Here is a 17,316-nt window from a genome sequence, read left to right on the forward strand (position 1 = left end):
GCAGACCCTACTGTCGGATAGCTGACCGTAACACCGGGATGCCAGATCGGGGTGAGTTCAAGCGACCCTGCTTTGAAATCAGCAAGTGGGTAAAGATGACAATACAATTTGCCGGTTACGCCTTAGCATGCAAATTCTACTAGTCCTCCAGGGGTATATCCCTGGACATCGGCGGGATTTATTTTCCGGCTCTGTTCTTTTGTACGTAAACTACACAGCCTCACATCGTGATGGTGTGCAATTGGTGTCGATGGGAAGCGCTTAACGTGAGCATTCAAGCGACATACACGTCTTATTCCAGTGCAATGCGGCCTTCCCAGCGATACGGCAGTTCGAAGCCATGTCAATGCACGAAATGGAATGTCGCGGAAGGTGACGCGGGATGCCGGTTTTGGCGGCTGATCGCCAAGCCCTATGGCCGCAAACCCATATGATATTGATTGCATTGATGTTTGGTAGGTGATGGGATGGACATCACACCATACTCACGGTATTACACACGGCACAACGCCAATCAGTCAGTGGCCCCGAAATGGATGCTGACAAATGCACAATTTGACTGTATCAAAAGAAAACCGCATTGCACTGTCAAACAGGTCGGATGGGGCCCGCTCTCATTCTTCACGTTCCGTGAATTTCTTTGTTGTAGTGACGCCTACGCTCAATTGTCCATGCGGGTTGTCGTAGAAGGTGTTGTAATAGAGGAGGTCTGCACTATTTATCCAGCCATTGGGGACGATACCAGCCACCTACTCTCAAAATTTCTCTCCTCAGCAACCCTTTTTGCCCATCGCTACAGCCGACTAACCTTCAGTTCGATTCGCAATGGCCGCCTCGTCTCCAGAAGTGCAGGAGACTGCATCGTATCGTGTCACAATCCCACCAGAGAAGCATGATGATGACGGTAAGCAGCTTTCAAAAGACATCCTGCCAAAGCTCGGGGCCTTGTGAACATGTGGACTAACTCACGCGTTATCTATCGATAGGTTCTGCCCAGACTGCGAAAGATGAGCACGTCTACATTGCCGATGGCTTCTCCTTGAGGATCATCTTCATCATGACAGTGTGTTCATCCATGTTCACCAATCAGCTAGGCCTATGCAACAGCCTCACGACGCCCGAAATAATCGGAGAGACCTTTGGTGTGACGGAACCCGGTGACCTCTCGTGGATAGTCTCGGGCTATGGCTTGACGCTAGGTACATTCATCTTGATCGGAGGACGTCTTGGTGACGAGTTTGGCAATAAGGCAATCTTCGCCATCGGCATGGGCTGGCTTGCTCTGACCAGCATGATGGCAGGACTCTCTGTCTATTCCAGCTACCCCGTCTTCATCCTTGCTCGTACTCTACAGGGCCTTGGTCCTGCCTTGACGGTGCCTAATGCACTCGCCCTCATGGGCAAATGCTTCTCTCAGGGCAATCGGGACATGGGATTCGCATGGTTCGCTGCATCAGCCCCTCTCGGTGCGATGGCAGGTCTCCTCTTTGGGCCCCTCTTTGCCATGGCTTGGTGGCCATGGATCTACTGGAGTCAGGCTTTGGGGGTCGCCGTTGTCTTCGTCATCACTCTCGTCGCAGTTCCAAACATACCTGACGAGGGCGAGCAAAAGCAGCGACGAACGATTCGCGACACCATGGACCGCCTTGATCTCCCGGGTGGCGCAAGCGGTGTGATAGCTCTGGTTCTGTTCAACTTCGCCTGGAATCAGAGCTTGGTCACTACGTGGGCTGAACCTTACGTCTACGTATGCCTTATCCTCAGTCTCTTCTTCCTGGCGGCATTCTTTTACATCGAGCTTCGCGTAGCTCGCTTTCCAATCCTACCTGTTGCCGTCCTCACTACTGACATAGCCTTCGTCTTTGGTTGTACAGCAGCGGGCTGGTCCACATTCGGCATTTGGGTAGGTACTAGTCTTCGCCCCGAGACTGTTCCAGACTGACGACGTGTCTAGCTTTTCTATGTCGTCCGAATATGCCTCAACGTCGGTGGCCAAACGCCCATTCAACTGGCTGCATGGCTCTCCCCTATCGTCGTCACAGGCATAGCAACAGCATTAATCGTCGGCAAAATAATCAACAAGGTTCCAGCCTCGTCCATCATGTTGTTTGCAATGCTTTGCTACTTCGTCACCTCGCTTCTCCAGGCCCTGAGACCCATAGACTCGACGTACTGGACCTACTTCTTTTTCGCCACCATCATCGCCACTTTTGCCATGGACTCATCGTTGCCTGCTGCCACGATCATCTTCGCGAACGCGGTGCCTCAAGAGTACCAGGGTATGGGATCCAGTGTCATCATGACGATTGTTGTCTACAGTATATCGCTAGGTCTTGGTTTCGCTGGTACCATTGAGCTTCAGATCAACAATGGCGGGCACACCAAGGAAGACTTGCTCCATGGGTATCGGGGTACTCTCTGGTTTTCTGTGGGATTGACAGCATTCGGCACTATTCTCGCCCTCATCTTTCTACTCAAAGATCTTCGAAGACGATAGTTAGCCGGAAAGCAAAAGGAAGAGGATACGGCTGATTCGACGGAGGTCTAAAGGGTTCATCACTTGTCGGACATTCTTTGATACCTAGTGACAACCCCTCTATCGTTACATATTACATATTAATACACAAGCCTAAGCCCGTTTTTATGAATAATAATTTAATATCTCATAAGTAAATCTTGAAAAGTCTAGTGTTTCTTAGTAATGATTTCTATATAAAGTTAATAATAATAAATTCTCACCTAGCTAACAGACTTATATAGTTTAAGTTTACTAGCTTACCTAAAAGAGCTTTACTACTATTAAATTTAGTAATTCAAAGCTTCAACTGCCTTTAAAATAATATATAACCCCTAAACACTATACGTGTAAAAAACGCAGTATTACTAGCTACTATACCTCAATTTAATACTACCTTTATCCTGTCGAGTGTTACGGTCAGCTATCCGACAGTAGGGTCTGCTAACAGAAGCTGGGGATTGAGACGTAATAACAGTACACTTGGTCGTGGTCTGGGTCGTAGGTGGTAGGCTGTAGTAGATCGGTCTTCAGAGGCTAAGGTGATCAGTCTTAGGCTCAACAAGTAAGTCGCAGTGAAGGTAAGCTGAGAGTATCCGTGAGGATGAATACTAAGTTGATTGCTGAAGAGCTATGGAAGTCTGACCTTGAGCCAGGCTCAGGTCATACTATATACAAGTCCTGAATAGTTCCTTGTCCTGCTGCTGATCGCTGATCAGGTACTATTGAGCGCTCAGTGCTCGTTGGTGATCGCTCAGTAGGTCCTACTGAGCGCTCAGTGATCCACACTGTCTGCTCAGTCTTATCTTATCGTCACGTGACTTGTGCCATAGTTCTTCCGTTCCGAGTGAGTCCCTGTTGTTCCCGTGATCCTGCAGTACAAATGTCCTGTCCTAGCCGCCCGACGCCCAAGTGGGTCGGTCAACTGTTATCCATGCATAACGGGTCGTAACATCGAGTACGAGATAACGTTGGTATATATATATATATGGGGTAGTAGCGAATTATGTTTTAATCCGACTTTATTTCCCCTATTCCCGCGAATAGGAGGCTTTTAAATAGGGTAAATTTGGAGAAGAGTGGGCTATGTTTGTATCGACGTTATCTCGCACTCGATGGGATAGGCGACTATTCATTTACTATTAACATATCTCCACATAATGTTCCAAACGCAGGTAGAAGGACAGCAGATAGTTTAATAAGTATGTCAACTTCATGCTACTCTTATCCTAATAACAACCTTTTTTCTTCATTTGAACAGACTTCCTATGCTCATAAGGAGCAAAAATACCAGTAAGTATGATGCTAGACGCAGCAAGTCTAACGCCTAAGTACTAAGCTCCTCCATAACCCCTCAAAAGGTCTGTTCCGTTCCTATTAGAATTAGTCTCGACTAGTGCACCTAATCCAAGACCTAGAGAGGTGGCATAGTTCATAACGGTTGCAACCAAGCTCGCTGAGACCTGCAATCACAATGTGTTAGTTATTGCTTTTCTTCTCCCAAAGCTGAATCACCAAGCAGCATCAGTAGACTTGGCCCCCAAGGTCCTTTTTCGAAAGCCTTTGAGTAGGGGAATGAACTTACTGCTTGATGTTCTTGAGCCATTGCGTTCGAAAGCAGGATATTGGAAAATGGAAAAGACATTTCCCTTGGCGCAGTTGGTCAGTACGGACACGAATACGAAAATATAGCTATCAAGTGACTCACATGCCCAAGACTAGGAAACAACAACAATCACAACTCAAGACTTATCAGTCTACCCAGTACCTGTGTGACTGGGCGCTTAAGCACCCCTGCCCTGGCGACCTAGATAAGCCGCGCTGGCTGCGGTGCCGGCACTTTCTCAGCCACTCGCTTATCTGCAAGATAATTACAATATGCATGCAGTGCCACTTGTACACAGCCCCGGGAGGATGCGCCAAAATGCTGAAAAAAGAAGATTTTCCTAATTCTCGACCCCAGCTGAGCTTTCTCTGAATTCCTATCTTCATTAGATGCTGATTTTCCGTTTGCAAGTGGACCAAGCCCACAAATGATCTGAGCCAACTGAGCAGACCACAGCCTCCGCGAGTCCAATGTCGATGGATCGCGAGCACATCCCAGAGCGGCTAGTGTACCAGTCGCTCCCACATGGGAATTTCATTCGTTGTTTAGTTCTCGAGGCAGGCCAGTCTGCCGAGCCTCCGAGGTGCCGGTTGGAAACATGGAATTTGGACAACGTCCGTGGACCGAAAAACATGTTTGGGCCTTATTATTATGCAATCTCCTACGTTTGGGGCACCAACGTGAAGAGCAAAGTCATTCTATGTAACGACAAGACTACGTACATCACGCCAAATCTTTTTGAAGCTTTGCACCAAATTCGCGACCATGTTGGTCAGCAGATAGTCCTTTGGGCCGACTCCCTTTGCATCAACCAAGATGACGAGGAAGAGAAGAGCCACCAGGTGGCTCTCATGGGTCAAATTCACGCCAGGGCGTCTAGGGTACTGATTCACCTGGGGGGCGGGGACAACGGCCACGCGCGGAAAGCGGGATCACTGATTCGGGAGCGAGATGCGTATGTTCGACAGAACCTCAGTTTACTGGCTGGTATCCGAAGTCTATGGTACGGTTTCCCACGGCTGAGCACCGAAGAGAGAGACAACATCACCAATGATGAGAGATGGGAACCCTTAAATCAAATGCTATCCCAGCCCTGGTTCAATCGTGGCTGGGTCATCCAGGAAGCAGCACTAGGTCAGAGCACCGATGTTCTCTGGGGAGGAGAAATCATCGCCTGGGAGCAACTGATACGTTGTGCCGCATGGGTTTGCTTTCGCTGCATAGACGTTGAGGAAGTGTATATGTGCGATCGTTCCAATATCCATTGCCACATTCAGCTGCACTTGGAACGTTACCTAAAGGAAGCAGCAGTTTATCGCTATTCAACAGACCAGCTGGACATCGCTGCGATTTTGAACCTTGCGCGAGAGACAGATATGACGAATCCTAAAGACAGGATATTCGCTTTCCTATCCCTAGGAGTATTCAGTCACGAGGGTGACGGGGGAATTTACAAAGAAAGACCCAAGATGCGAGTTACCTACCTCTCCCTACTGTGGTTGGCCCCCTTACCAGTCATGCTAGTGTTCATAGCCACGAACTGGTCTCGGATCTCGGCGCCGGAGGCATGGTCGATAGCCAAGCGTCTCATGTGGGCAGTACTGGGCTTCCTGTGCATCACGTACCCAGAGGGATTGGTGCCATTATTCCTTCCGTTCTTGCTAGTCCTGCGCGCATTCAGCTACGCATTATTCGCGACAATGTCAGTTACATATGCCGACCTAGGTCCAGGTGTTACGACCCGTTAGGCACAACACGTTGGAACAACCCCGCCTGGGATCTCGGCGGCTAACGCGGAACATATGTACGCAGTAACACAGGTGTAACCAGGAACCATCGGGAAAGGAAGAACTATGGTACAGGTCACGTGACTTCGGGAACAGTACGGACACAAGACAAGGATGGATATGTTGGATATGAGCTATCCCAGCTATCCAGCATCGTAAGGAACTGTTCGGAACCTGTATATAGTATGACCCTGAGCCTGGCTCATGGTCAGACCTCCATAGCTCTTCAGCAATCAACTTAGTATTCATCCTCACGGATACTCTCAGCTTACCTTCACTGCGAATTACTTGTTGAGTCTAAGACTGATCACCTTAGCCTCTGAAGACCGATCTACTACAGCCTACAACCTACGACCCAGACCACGACCAAGTGTACTGTTATTACGTCTCAATCCCCAGCTTCTGTTAGCAGACCCTACTGTCGGATAGCTGACCGTAACACCAGGCCGCCTCATGAAGCCGGACTATGGAAAAACCAAGGAAGAGGTGTATACCGACTTTGCTCGTCAGCGCATTCTCCTCGGCGACATCCGAATCCTTCATTTCGCTCAGGAACATAGCTCCGAGGAGCGCGGGACAAGAAATGCTCTCCCTTCCTGGGTTCCTCGTTGGGATTTGAGAGGTGATGATGTTTATCAGGTACCAAATCCTTGGCAGGGAAGACCATTGAGTCCCAGTCAAGGGTTTGATGGCAGTCTCACTAGAGCATTTGATGGAACAAAACTTACATTGACCGGCGTCGTGTTTGATCGTGTAAGAGCCCGGGCAAGCTTTTTGAAGCCTAAACCAGAGCTATCAGCTGTGGCGGAGCTGTTGACAACAGTGCACCGGATGAATGTGGGCAATGCATATCCTCCCGAGCAGAGGCTAGCAGTCATGATCGACTGTCTGTGTGAAGCAAGCATACCATTTGACGTGGACTTCACTGCTTGGGCTGCCGAGAGGCAGGCTTTGGTCAATTTATTGCAAAGCTGCGACGGCATTTCTCTGCTCAAGGCATGCGAAGAGGAGTTCCCCATATTTCACAAAGTTTTGAAACGCAATGAGGGGGGCTCACCGTTTTTCACCGATCGTGGTTTCTTCGGTATGGCGTACACCCAAGTAGCGGAAGGCGACGTATGTGCCATCGTCTTTGGCTGTGGTTTTCATTTCATTCTGCGGCCCACAGTCAATCCACCAGGGGGAGGGCAGCCGCACTACAGGATTGTTGGAAGCGCTCTGATTGTTGACTCTCAAGAAGATGTTGCTATTCCTGGCCAGACACGTCCATTGACTGGTGCCATAATCATTGGGAGGAAGAAGGGCAGCAAAGATTGGGTTAAATGGGGCCTTCGTGAGCAAGAAATCTTCATACTATAGAGCATAGTAAGCTACTCAATGATGAACAGTCACTACTTAAAGCCTTGCATAGCGAATCTAACTTTTAATATTGAGATATATATTGTTTCTTATCCTTTGAGGATACTTATTACCGTGCTAGCTTGTTAAACGACCCCAGAGAATATGAATAGTTCATACGAGAGTGTAGAAGGAGGAGGTTATTACCAACTAACGTGACCACTACGAAAAAGCGAGGGGATAAGAATAATAACCAGATGAGGAAGATTACCTCTTGATGTGAAGCTCCCTTTTAGAGGGGATAGAATTTATAAAGCTGTAATTGCTATTGCTGGTTAAAGTAGCAGTGGTAGTAGTAGCCTTTCTTCAATAACTGCATTCGAAAAGGGGATTAAGTTCATGCTATGTGGCTCGTAGTGTTCGGATAGCGCACTGGCCAGTTATACGAATACGCGGCATCCTTGAACGCGAAACCCGAGTATTGACCACTGCGCCCAGTAGGGGTTGTCAAATTCTTGACTGTCACTGTAAGTTGACAGCGATGCATAGCTTTGGAGATTATGGGAGACATTAAGATCGCGGAGATCCCGTTGAAAATACGCGGAACACTGCCTCGATTCCATATCATCGACCCCACAGATCCAATCCGCGGCAGGGAGTATCATTAACTAGCATGGAGCCAATGAGGCAAACTAGCTATGATGAAGGGCTTTGCTTGTTGCCGCGTTTTCGTATAGCTCAAGACTACCGAGAAAAGATGGAGATACGCAGCAAGAGTTGACATCTTCTACCTACGGTGACAACATAAATAGGGACGATTTATTTCAATGGGATTCGATTCTTCTTTCTTCTCCTCCAGTCACAGCATCATCTGTCTCTACTATTCGACACTCGTTCAACTATTCAGTCTTTAGTATTTCGCTCTCTACATCATAATTTTTCCAAAATCATGGGCATCAACAAACTTCTTGCGGCGTCCGCCATGGTCGGCTGCTCTCTCGGAGCTGCCATCAACGACACTACTCGAACCCTCGAGCTCGCCCCTCAGTATTTCAATGGCACTGTCTCCGTCGAGCACCTCTCTGTGGCTGGCAACCTCGATGGCTTCAAGATGCTGACGCCGGCTGCGCGAAAGTCTGCCGACTTTTGGTACTTCGATGTCTTCTCCAAGGCCACCAACCAGACTCTCAACATTGTCTTCTTCAACACTGGCGAATTCCAGCAATACCCTCACCCTCTCGCTATTCAAGTTTCTGGTGTCTATGCCAACGGCACGGACTTCTACTATGAAGCTTTGGCTGAGTCGGGCGTCACCCTCACCAATGGACCTAAGGGTATCACTGGTGACTGGAAGGGAGTTGGCAACTTCGATGGTTCCGCTTTGGACAAGCCTGATGTTGAATACCACATCAACATTGACTCTTCCGTCATGGATATCAAGGGTAACATTACCTTCAAATCCGTAAGTCTTTTTCGCATTCCCACCAATTTTGCTTTATATTTTAGATTGTTAACCAGACGGAAATAGACCGCACCCGCCCACTACCCCTGCGACCTCAACGGCGCTGTTGGTGCCAACCAGAACCTCCTCCCTGGACTTTACTGGGCCAACGCAGTTCGCGACGCCGACACGACCGTCGACCTCACAGTCAAGGACACCGCTATCAGCTTCACCGATGGAGTAGGATACCATGACAAGAACTGGGGCAACCAGTCCATCATCGACGGCCCCCGCTATTGGGACTGGGGTCACGGCCGCTTTGGACCTTACTCAGTCGTCTGGTACAACCTCCTCGACTACAACGGCAACGAGAGCCGCCGCTCTTACGTCGTCAAGGATGGCGAGGTGCTCTTGGTCAGCTGCAGCCTTGATAGCATGGTCGTCCGCCAGAAGGGAGACAAGGCTGCTTGGCCTCCTGTCACTGGTCTGCTCGAGACCGAGGGCATCACGGTCAACTACACACTGCCAACCGGCGAAACCTTGGCGCTGGACATCTCCACTGAGCTTATCGTCAGGGATGAGAAGGGCGCTTACCAGCGCGCTAATGGTCTTATCAAGGGTGGCATTGTTGGCCAAGAGACCTTTGAGGGCCGTGGTCACTACGAGGAGTTCATCTTCGGCATCGTCAACGACTATACTCCTCAGTTCTAATGGCCCCTGAGGCTTGTGTCCGAGCTTAGCATTGTTCATAACATCACTGACCTTGCGACCTTACAAGACTTTGGTGAAGCAGGTGGCAGTAGCATTGTTGCGCTCAGGCCCATTCCCGATGTTCAATCTTTCAATATCTATGCGCCGGGCCGTTTCTTATATTGACTGGCTTTAAATACACACGTTTGCCTAGTTAAGATACCGGGATGATCCGCGCTTGAATATAATATCACAGTCCTCTCGGATACAAAGAGGTAAATGCCACAGAACCTTACTACGAGGAAGCAAGTAATTTCCTGGCAAGCCGTTTAAGCTGCCCTTGAAAGCTTGAACCCTCCAGGAACACGCGTCTGGAAAATGCCTTCTGGATCATATTTCTCCGCAACCTTGCGCATGTACTCGAGGCTTTTGGCACCGTAGCTTCCTAGCGAGTCCTGACGTGAACTGGCGTAGTTGAGGTATACCAGATCTTCAGCCCCACCGATAGACTCTGCGAAGTCGTTCATGAAGCTCGACATTTCGTTTAGACGTTGCTCGGCAATGGCGAAATCGGCCTCGTTTGTCTTGACAAACACGGCGGCCGTCCACATTACGGCGTTTCCAGCCATGTTCTCCAGTCCAAGCATGTTTCCACCCTTTTCCTGAGCGATTCGTCCGTAGTCCTTGGTGACTGGTTGAAGAAAGATCATAGTATCAAATGCATCCTCTCCAATCGAGTTTTGGAGAGACTTGACAAAGTTCTCATGTGTCTTGGCAGCGTATTGTAGTATCGACTTATCATTTCTGTACAGAAGTGTGGCTCCAGAGGCCCTGATTTTACGGTCAGCCGTGAGGCACACTAAATGCGCACCCAAGGAAGATATAGGCAAGACTTACCATACTCCACCGCCTACTTGCGATCCTGCTGCTGCTTCGGCCAGGGTCTTCTTTTCACTGCTTTCCAAAAGGGCAGGAATCTTCCTTAGGTTGTCGTAAGCAGTTGTGACGTTGTCCTCGCCAGCTGTGTTAACGAATATGGTACCAAGCATAATTTCCGTGCTCTGCGTGCTGTTGTACGTCAGATATGTGACGAGAGCATTGTCCGCCATGGACATGTCGTAGTCAGCGAACTCGACTAGGGTATCGATGACTGCATCAGTTGCGTTTACGGGCAAGAAGCGAACCTCGTAGTGAAGTTTCCGTGTAGGCATCGCTTCGAGATCGAATCGCGTAACAATGCCGAAGTTGGGCCCGCCACCCTTGAGGGATTTCCACAGATCTGCGTTGCTGGATTTGTTGGCGTTGACAATGGTACCGTTGGAAAGGACAACTTCGTAATTCACAACGTTATCGGCACCGAATCCTCGAGCAGGAGAGAAGAAGGAGGTGCCCCCACCAAGGAGAAACCCCCCGACGCCAACATTGCCATCGCGGCCACCAACAACCACGACACCTTGATCGTCCAAGTCCTTGTAGACGTACTGCCAGTGGCCACCAGTGTCAACACGAGCCACATTCGCATCCTTGTCATAGACAGACGAGTTCATGTGCGTGAGGTCAATGGTGACGCCGTTCTCGATGTTGTTGTTGAGTTGCCAGCCGTGGCCCCCACTCCGGACTGCGATGTGCCAATCGCCAGCCCCATATCCGGTATCTAGTAAGGTTGTGAGAGTGAGAGAAACTTCATCGGCACCCTGCGGGAGGACGATACACCAGGGATGTTGCCGCGCATTGTTCGCCCACCATGTGTTGACTTGATCTTCATAGGCAGAATCTGCTGGAAGAAGCAACCTGTCTTTGAGACCAGCCCCAATAATTGCGTCACACTCGCCGTGGTTAGCCCACGTAGAAACGTGATTGATGGAAATTTACTCACTGGAGGCGTTCCGCTTTTAAAGATTTCTGACGTTGTCCCGTTAATAGACAAGACGTGTTTTGTCGCCGCAACTAACCCCACCACAATGCCGAGATTGACGATATGATGCAGCATTATTTGCGTAATTTGAAAAAATAGAGGCAATTATGAATGCGTTTAATCTTAGGAAACCTTGAAAGGAGAATGCTGTTACTAAATCTGCAACGAAAGGCGAATCAAGAGCATGGCTACTACATGACTTAAATATTAAATACTGGCCTTGCATCGCCGACAAGGTTTTGTTTGCATTCAGCCGCATTCCAAATCCCGTTCTCGGTTCCTCGGGTCCGCGAACACGGGCATAAGGCAATTGCATACAACACTTAGGATACTAGATTTTCTTAAGAGCCGAAGGATTTACACCACCTTACATGACATGCAGTCCAGCGGCGCAAATCCAAATGCAATAAGTTCGCAACGAAAACCACCCATTGCGGTCTCATTCTCCCCATTCAGTATGGCACACGCCCATTCAGACGATCCCCGAATAGGCCAATCGCGCCCTCGAACAATCAGTTGTGAACAGCCTTGCGGGGCTGAGCTCCCGGGCGCAGCGTGGCATCCCGGGCCCGAGGGCCCGAAACGGGTCCTAAAGAGAGGTGTCGCCCTGCAATAGAGCCGTTGGCGTTTTGAATGAGCTGGTCCGATTAGTCCGTCATTCCTGCTGACTGCATGGCAGAATCAAGGTTAGGAACGTCGTTGCCTAGATTCGACCCATCGTTGAATCATCAGCTGTAAATCCACATGACGTGACGTAAGGTAGTGGTGACAAACAAGAAAATTTGCCTATTTGGGAAGAAAGATCGTCTAAGTTCGCCCATGAAGAATGGGGAGAGCGCATGTATTTGTTGTTTGGATCCCATTGCGGTTCTTGTTGCTCAGTTTGCCCCTTGGCATGCATGTTTACCCTTCTGGTGATAGTGCTTCTCAACAATGTCCAGCTGGTCGGGGGGTCGTGGAACGGGAACACTGTTAGTAGATCCCGTTAAGTCACCAGTCGGACTAAGCTTGCAGCTCGGGTTGATACCCAGTCAAACTGCGTGGAATCAGAGGATTTGTTGAAGGTGCAGATGACCTCGAAACATGTTTATTCGCCGCTTTCGAGGCGAGATTTGAATACTTCCTGGACCCTCCGAGCTTGGTGCATCTGAAAGAGAACGCAGAGAAATATGGTACCACTGACGCGCGATGTGAGTTTTGGTTCCAGCGCGAAGTGAGATCTTATGTAGGACAGTTCCCTTGTCAGTACGGCGACATTCACTTCAGGCTGGTCTGCTAGCTTCATGGTAGTTGATTTTGAGTTTTGAGACGGAGGCTTACCTGTACGAGCCTGGGAACGACCTCCGAATTCACGAATAGGTAATGCACTAGGACAATACCAAAGCTCATTGACGCCTCTCATCTCGAAAACGGTGTTACTTTCGGCTCTCCCCGACCGAGGCTGGACACCATATTTGACAGGCCGACAGGGATGCGGTCCAATCACAGTCCTCTGGTCGCTATTCTTGCAGTATTTGTGGCAATCATCAGGGCAGTACATCCAGACCTTATGGCGGCCGACCGTTAGGATAAGTATTGTAAGGCGTACTGTGCCCCTCTGTTGGCAAACAGGCAGCAGTGTTAAGGTTGGAGATGGATAAAGCGCATATGCCTGAACACAGGTTTGACAAAGACAACGTGCGACCCATGCATTCATCTTCTTCAACTTTGAGTATATATTTGCTCTCTTAAGCGGTCGCGCCCCTTACAAGCTAAGAAATGGAGACATCAAGCGGAAAACGGCCTGCGGTGAGGCGTCGGAAACCCCATACTCAATTGAGACCCGGAGCTAACCAGTAATCTGTGAAAGTGCGACCAATGTAAAGATCGAAAGGTAGTTGATGACGCCCCATTGTCGAGGCATCGACACTGATACCACATATTAGACGAAATGCGATCGCGAGGCACCATGCTCTAGCTGCATCGCCTCCGGTCTCAATTGCCGGATATCTCATCGCGCCACTGAGAGGCGGCAGCGGGTTCTCATCTCCCCTCGATACGATGAGGCCATGGAAAACGTCGATCGATCCCTCCGCGAGGTTTCACAAGCTGTTCAGAAGCTCCTTGAGATCAACGAGAAAGGGTCAGGACCTTCGCCTAAGGATTCTCCAGCATCATACATCAGCAGCAACCCATCAAATATTGCTATCATGTCGGAGGGCTATCGAGGCGACTCATCATTCAAAGCACACGTTCACAAGGTCACGGATGCACTGAGAGACGCGGCATCAAGTCTTGAGTTGACTATGGGCGACCCAACGTTCACCACCACAACACACATGATCGACGAGACTGCCGACAGCGAAGAGAGCAGTCCACCTTCCAACGGGAATTCACCTTCGCCGTTCAAGGTCCAATATCCGGAATTGGAGGGGAGGTCCCTTCCTCCTATCGACCAAGTCCTCAAGCTTCTACGCCTAGCGCAAATTGAGAAGCAGAGATTCTTCGTGGACTGTTCAGTCGTGGACGAGCAGGAGTTCACTGAGTTTTGCCAGCGGGTCTACTTCGCAGTGAATGAATACTCCATCTTGTCATGGATAATCGTCAACGTTGGTCTGTTCTACATGTTTCTGAACTTGAAGCAGCCTTTTCACACACAGATCGACGTCAATTACGCAAATATTCATGAGTACTCACAGCAGTTGAAGGATAACATTGAGGCTGCTATGCAGTCCTTGAGGCTTTGCAATGACCCGTCGATGGAAGCTTGCCAAGCCCTGGCTCTTTTGGTATGTTCCTTAAACTTCTTGGCACCCCTATTGTCTTGCTGAAGCATCAGTACACCTTTTGCAATAAGTCCGGACGAAGCGCCCTCGCTTGGCAAATGATATCAGCCGCCTCCAGGATGTGCATTGATCTTGGCTGGCACCGTCTTCCGAGAGAGGGACCAAGGGTTTCAAAGGAGCGGCAAATCTTTTGGCACATCTATATCCATGATAAAGGAATGGCGTTTACCCTCGGGCGTTCACCGTCTATCCATCCATGTGACGTTTCGACGCCGAAACCAACGGTGCCGGACGACTACGTTCCTGGCGTTCCGGTACAGTAAGTCACCAGTGGTGATAATGTGCAACTATTAGGTTGATATTAATGTGATAATTATTAGTCTTTATGCTGGCTACGTAGATTATGCCGTAATCGTTGGCGACATGCACATCCAGCTCTTCTCGGTTTCGGCCCTTCAACAACCACAACAGAGCAGGATCGAGACAGCGAAGGCCTTCGCCATAAAGATTCTACAAACGAACAAAGATATTAAGAAGGTACATCGGAGAAAAACAATTTTGCTGAAAACAATTGCTGAAATTCATGATCTAAGGCGCTTCACGATGGTCCCCCAACAAATGACATCTACAAAGCTCCAGCAATGCTTTTCGATATGATCATGTACAGCCTGGTCACGATCGCATATCGAATTGTGCCATGCGAAGCACAAAACTCGAACCCGCTTCAGTGCAATATTGCCTGCATCGACGCAGCCCGGAAGACCTTGACAACAATGGTAGAAGCCTTTAACGATTGGGGCAATGATAACCAGACAGGTTGGGCCATGTTGCTTAACATGTAAGTTGAAACCGTAAAATTGCGGAATCATTTTTATAGGATAATTGCTAAAGATGACAGAATGTTTTCAATGCTACCGTTTGCTGCTTTCGTTGTTCTAGCCGGAAACACCATCGCGACCTCTTCTACAGACGATCTAGCACTTCTCGCAGCCACCGTATCGGCGTTAGAGCCGACATCGACCAGCTCGCCATCCGCTATGAAGCTCTACAACGTCTGCAAGACTTTTCATCAGCTTGCTAGCTTTTCCATTGCCAGACGGACGGTTCTAGAAGGCACGCCTCCGGAAGCACCGGCCATCCCTGCTTGTATGTATGATCAGCAAGCTGCGGGTGACTTCCCACTTCCTCTAGGTGACTTGGGTCTTTCGGCTTATGATCACATAATGGCACCTCAGGATTGGGACACGGTTATGAACGGGTTTGATCTTGGGTCTGGCGCTGGAGCGATGGCTTCTTTTGTGGAGCCGTACATGCCATTCGATGGGCGTTTGTCTTGAGTTGATGCCCAGTCCAAGTGCAGGGGTCTTTGGTATAGTGACATCGGTATAGACAAACTAATTGCACAAGACTATTACAACTTCAGCTTCAATCTTCCAGTATATCCCTTGCACGCCGCATCTACCAAACCCATAACCTCAACGAGTTTCTCATCCTGAAGCCTGGGAACAACTATCTGCACGCTCAGTGGCGTCCCCAAGTACAGCCGTCTATCAATCTTAGTCTCATCCCACAGCTCCCGATTTCTCTCATCCCAGCTGCTAATCGCCTTGCCATCCTGTGGCTTTCCAAGCTCCAAATCACTCTCTTCCACATTTCGCACAGGCACGGTACCTGCAGGATAATCGAGCAGCACCCAGCTGCTAGTGAGCCCGACCGCATTATACCCTTCAATGGGAGGTACAGGATGCGGCGCCAGGGGGCACACGATCGCGTCAACCCTTTGCGTACGGCGACCGTACTCATCATCCTCAACCCAGATCTTGAGCATCTCACGCTCAATCTGTGACCGCTGAGCTTGAATCTCGGCTACGCGTGTGAGTGGCTGGGGCTGTCCTCTCTTGATTCGGGCCGCTGTCCATGGCACCAAGGGCTCGCCTGTTGCTTCGATCATGTCAAGCATTGGAACTGAGCCGTCGACGCCCATGAGCTTGTTCATGACGGACTGCGCTACGGTGAGCGCTTTCGGAATGTGAAGCGGAACTACCTTGATGTTGGCTGTGTGCGCAAGGGAAGCGGCAACTTCATCAAGCACGTTTGCGATCGGCGGATGAATAACGCAGTTTCCGTCGCCGCGAAGGACGCCGATGACGAGCTCGCCATTCTTCCCACTTCCTGAGGCCTTCATGCTGCGCGGAGTTGGAGACCACGGCGTCGGCATGCAGTCTTCGCCCCATGATGATGCCCGCGGCATGATCTCTCTCAAAAGGGTGTCAATGTCCTCAACACTTCTGCCGATCGGGCCAGCGACAGCTTGCACTGAAGCCCGACTCATCCCCTCAAACCCAGTGCGAACTTGCCCGCCGTACGGCACGCGCCCGTTAGATGGCTTGAACCCGTAAACGCCGTTGCACATGGCCGGAATGCGGATGCTGCCGCCAATGTCGGTGCCAATGCCAATCATGCTACCCTTCATAGCTACTAGGACGCCCTCGCCGCCGGAGGATCCGCCCGCAGTGCAGAGCCGGTTGATGGGGTTCATGGTCCGGCCGAAGACGTTGTTCACCGAGTCCAAACTAGCAAGCGTCTGGGGAATGTTCGTCTTTGCTATGATCACGCATCCCAGCGAGAGGAGGAGGTTGACCAAAGGTGCATTCTCCGTCGCTGGCTTATGACACAGCGAAGCCAATCCCATCGACGAGTCGACGCCAGTAACATTGAACGTATCCTTTACGGAGACGGGGAGGCCGTGAAGCGGACCGATAGGCTTGCCATTGTCGCTGAGATACCTGTCTAGAAACGCCGCGCGCTCCAATGCAGCATCGAAGAGAGGCTCGGTCAGGCAGTTCGTGAGCTGCTGGGCGAAGGCCGCGCGGTGGCAGAATGCCTCAGCGACCTGGACGGCGGTAAAGGCCCGCGACGATATGGCTTTGACGAGTCTCTCGATGGTGTAGCCCTCGGTAATGGAGATCTCGAGCCCGGAGAGGAACTGGCGGGGGACGCTCAGGACGTTTTGGGGGCCGTCTCGGAGATGAGGTGGATCTCGCGGGATGACGCTGGCTGGGATGTGCCACTTTGCGGGGATGCGGGCTGCCCGCTCGGCTTGTTTGCGGCGGGCGATTGGGACCCACGGAGCTTCGTGCGATTGCGATGGCATGTTGGAGTGTTTGGCGTGAATAATTCCTCGTCACTTTAGTTGTCGGGGCTGAGAATGAAGCAAGAAGAGAACAGATGGTGAAAAGGAATCTAAGGAGACCGTTCA

General features: G+C 50.2%; 7 protein-coding genes across 7 annotated transcripts; 5 read left to right on the forward strand and 2 right to left on the reverse strand.

The window, feature by feature from the left end:
• Positions 1–825: 825 nt before the first annotated feature.
• On the forward strand, positions 826–2,048 carry terG-0 (Efflux pump terG; the record flags this gene model as incomplete). Its single annotated transcript, XM_066151509.1, has 4 exons — positions 826–904; positions 987–1,747; positions 1,875–1,903; positions 1,955–2,048. 4 exons carry the CDS (start codon positions 826–828, stop codon positions 2,046–2,048), a joined length of 963 nt encoding a protein of 320 aa, XP_066009095.1.
• A 53-nt stretch (positions 2,049–2,101) lies between these two features.
• Positions 2,102–2,497, forward strand: terG-1 (Efflux pump terG; the record flags this gene model as incomplete). Its single annotated transcript, XM_066151510.1, has 1 exon — positions 2,102–2,497. The coding sequence occupies one exon, from the start codon at positions 2,102–2,104 to the stop codon at positions 2,495–2,497; it is 396 nt and encodes a 131-aa protein (XP_066009172.1).
• Positions 2,498–4,753: 2,256 nt separating this feature from the next.
• Positions 4,754–7,267, forward strand: CGGC5_v005763 (Heterokaryon incompatibility protein 6, OR allele; the record flags this gene model as incomplete). The annotated part of the gene is made up of 3 exons (XM_032024572.2): positions 4,754–5,823; positions 6,249–6,280; positions 6,354–7,267. The coding sequence occupies 3 exons, from the start codon at positions 4,754–4,756 to the stop codon at positions 7,265–7,267; spliced, it is 2,016 nt and encodes a 671-aa protein (XP_031878663.2).
• A 928-nt stretch (positions 7,268–8,195) lies between these two features.
• Positions 8,196–9,398, forward strand: asqI-0 (Tyrosinase family protein asqI; the record flags this gene model as incomplete). The annotated part of the gene is made up of 2 exons (XM_032024573.1): positions 8,196–8,708; positions 8,775–9,398. 2 exons carry the CDS (start codon positions 8,196–8,198, stop codon positions 9,396–9,398), a joined length of 1,137 nt encoding a protein of 378 aa, XP_031878700.1.
• A 308-nt stretch (positions 9,399–9,706) lies between these two features.
• CGGC5_v005765 (Bifunctional solanapyrone synthase) lies at positions 9,707–11,109 on the reverse strand (the record flags this gene model as incomplete). The annotated part of the gene is made up of 2 exons (XM_032024574.2): positions 9,707–10,208; positions 10,275–10,426. 2 exons carry the CDS (start codon positions 10,424–10,426, stop codon positions 9,707–9,709), a joined length of 654 nt encoding a protein of 217 aa, XP_031878662.2.
• A 1,941-nt stretch (positions 11,110–13,050) lies between these two features.
• Positions 13,051–15,394, forward strand: araR (Arabinanolytic transcriptional activator araR; the record flags this gene model as incomplete). Its single annotated transcript, XM_066151511.1, has 8 exons — positions 13,051–13,080; positions 13,142–13,165; positions 13,218–14,060; positions 14,111–14,376; positions 14,438–14,594; positions 14,651–14,895; positions 14,956–15,203; positions 15,249–15,394. The coding sequence occupies 8 exons, from the start codon at positions 13,051–13,053 to the stop codon at positions 15,392–15,394; spliced, it is 1,959 nt and encodes a 652-aa protein (XP_066009173.1).
• Positions 15,395–15,468: 74 nt separating this feature from the next.
• On the reverse strand, positions 15,469–17,211 carry amdS-5 (Acetamidase; the record flags this gene model as incomplete). The annotated part of the gene is made up of 1 exon (XM_032024576.1): positions 15,469–17,211. One exon carries the CDS (start codon positions 17,209–17,211, stop codon positions 15,469–15,471), a length of 1,743 nt encoding a protein of 580 aa, XP_031878742.1.
• Between the last annotated feature and the right edge of the window lie 105 nt (positions 17,212–17,316).

Source organism: Colletotrichum fructicola (assembly GCF_000319635.2).
Source record: "Colletotrichum fructicola Nara gc5 chromosome Unknown KSG_Nara_v1_contig03, whole genome shotgun sequence".
In the NCBI taxonomy this organism is placed as follows: domain Eukaryota; kingdom Fungi; phylum Ascomycota; class Sordariomycetes; order Glomerellales; family Glomerellaceae; genus Colletotrichum; species Colletotrichum fructicola.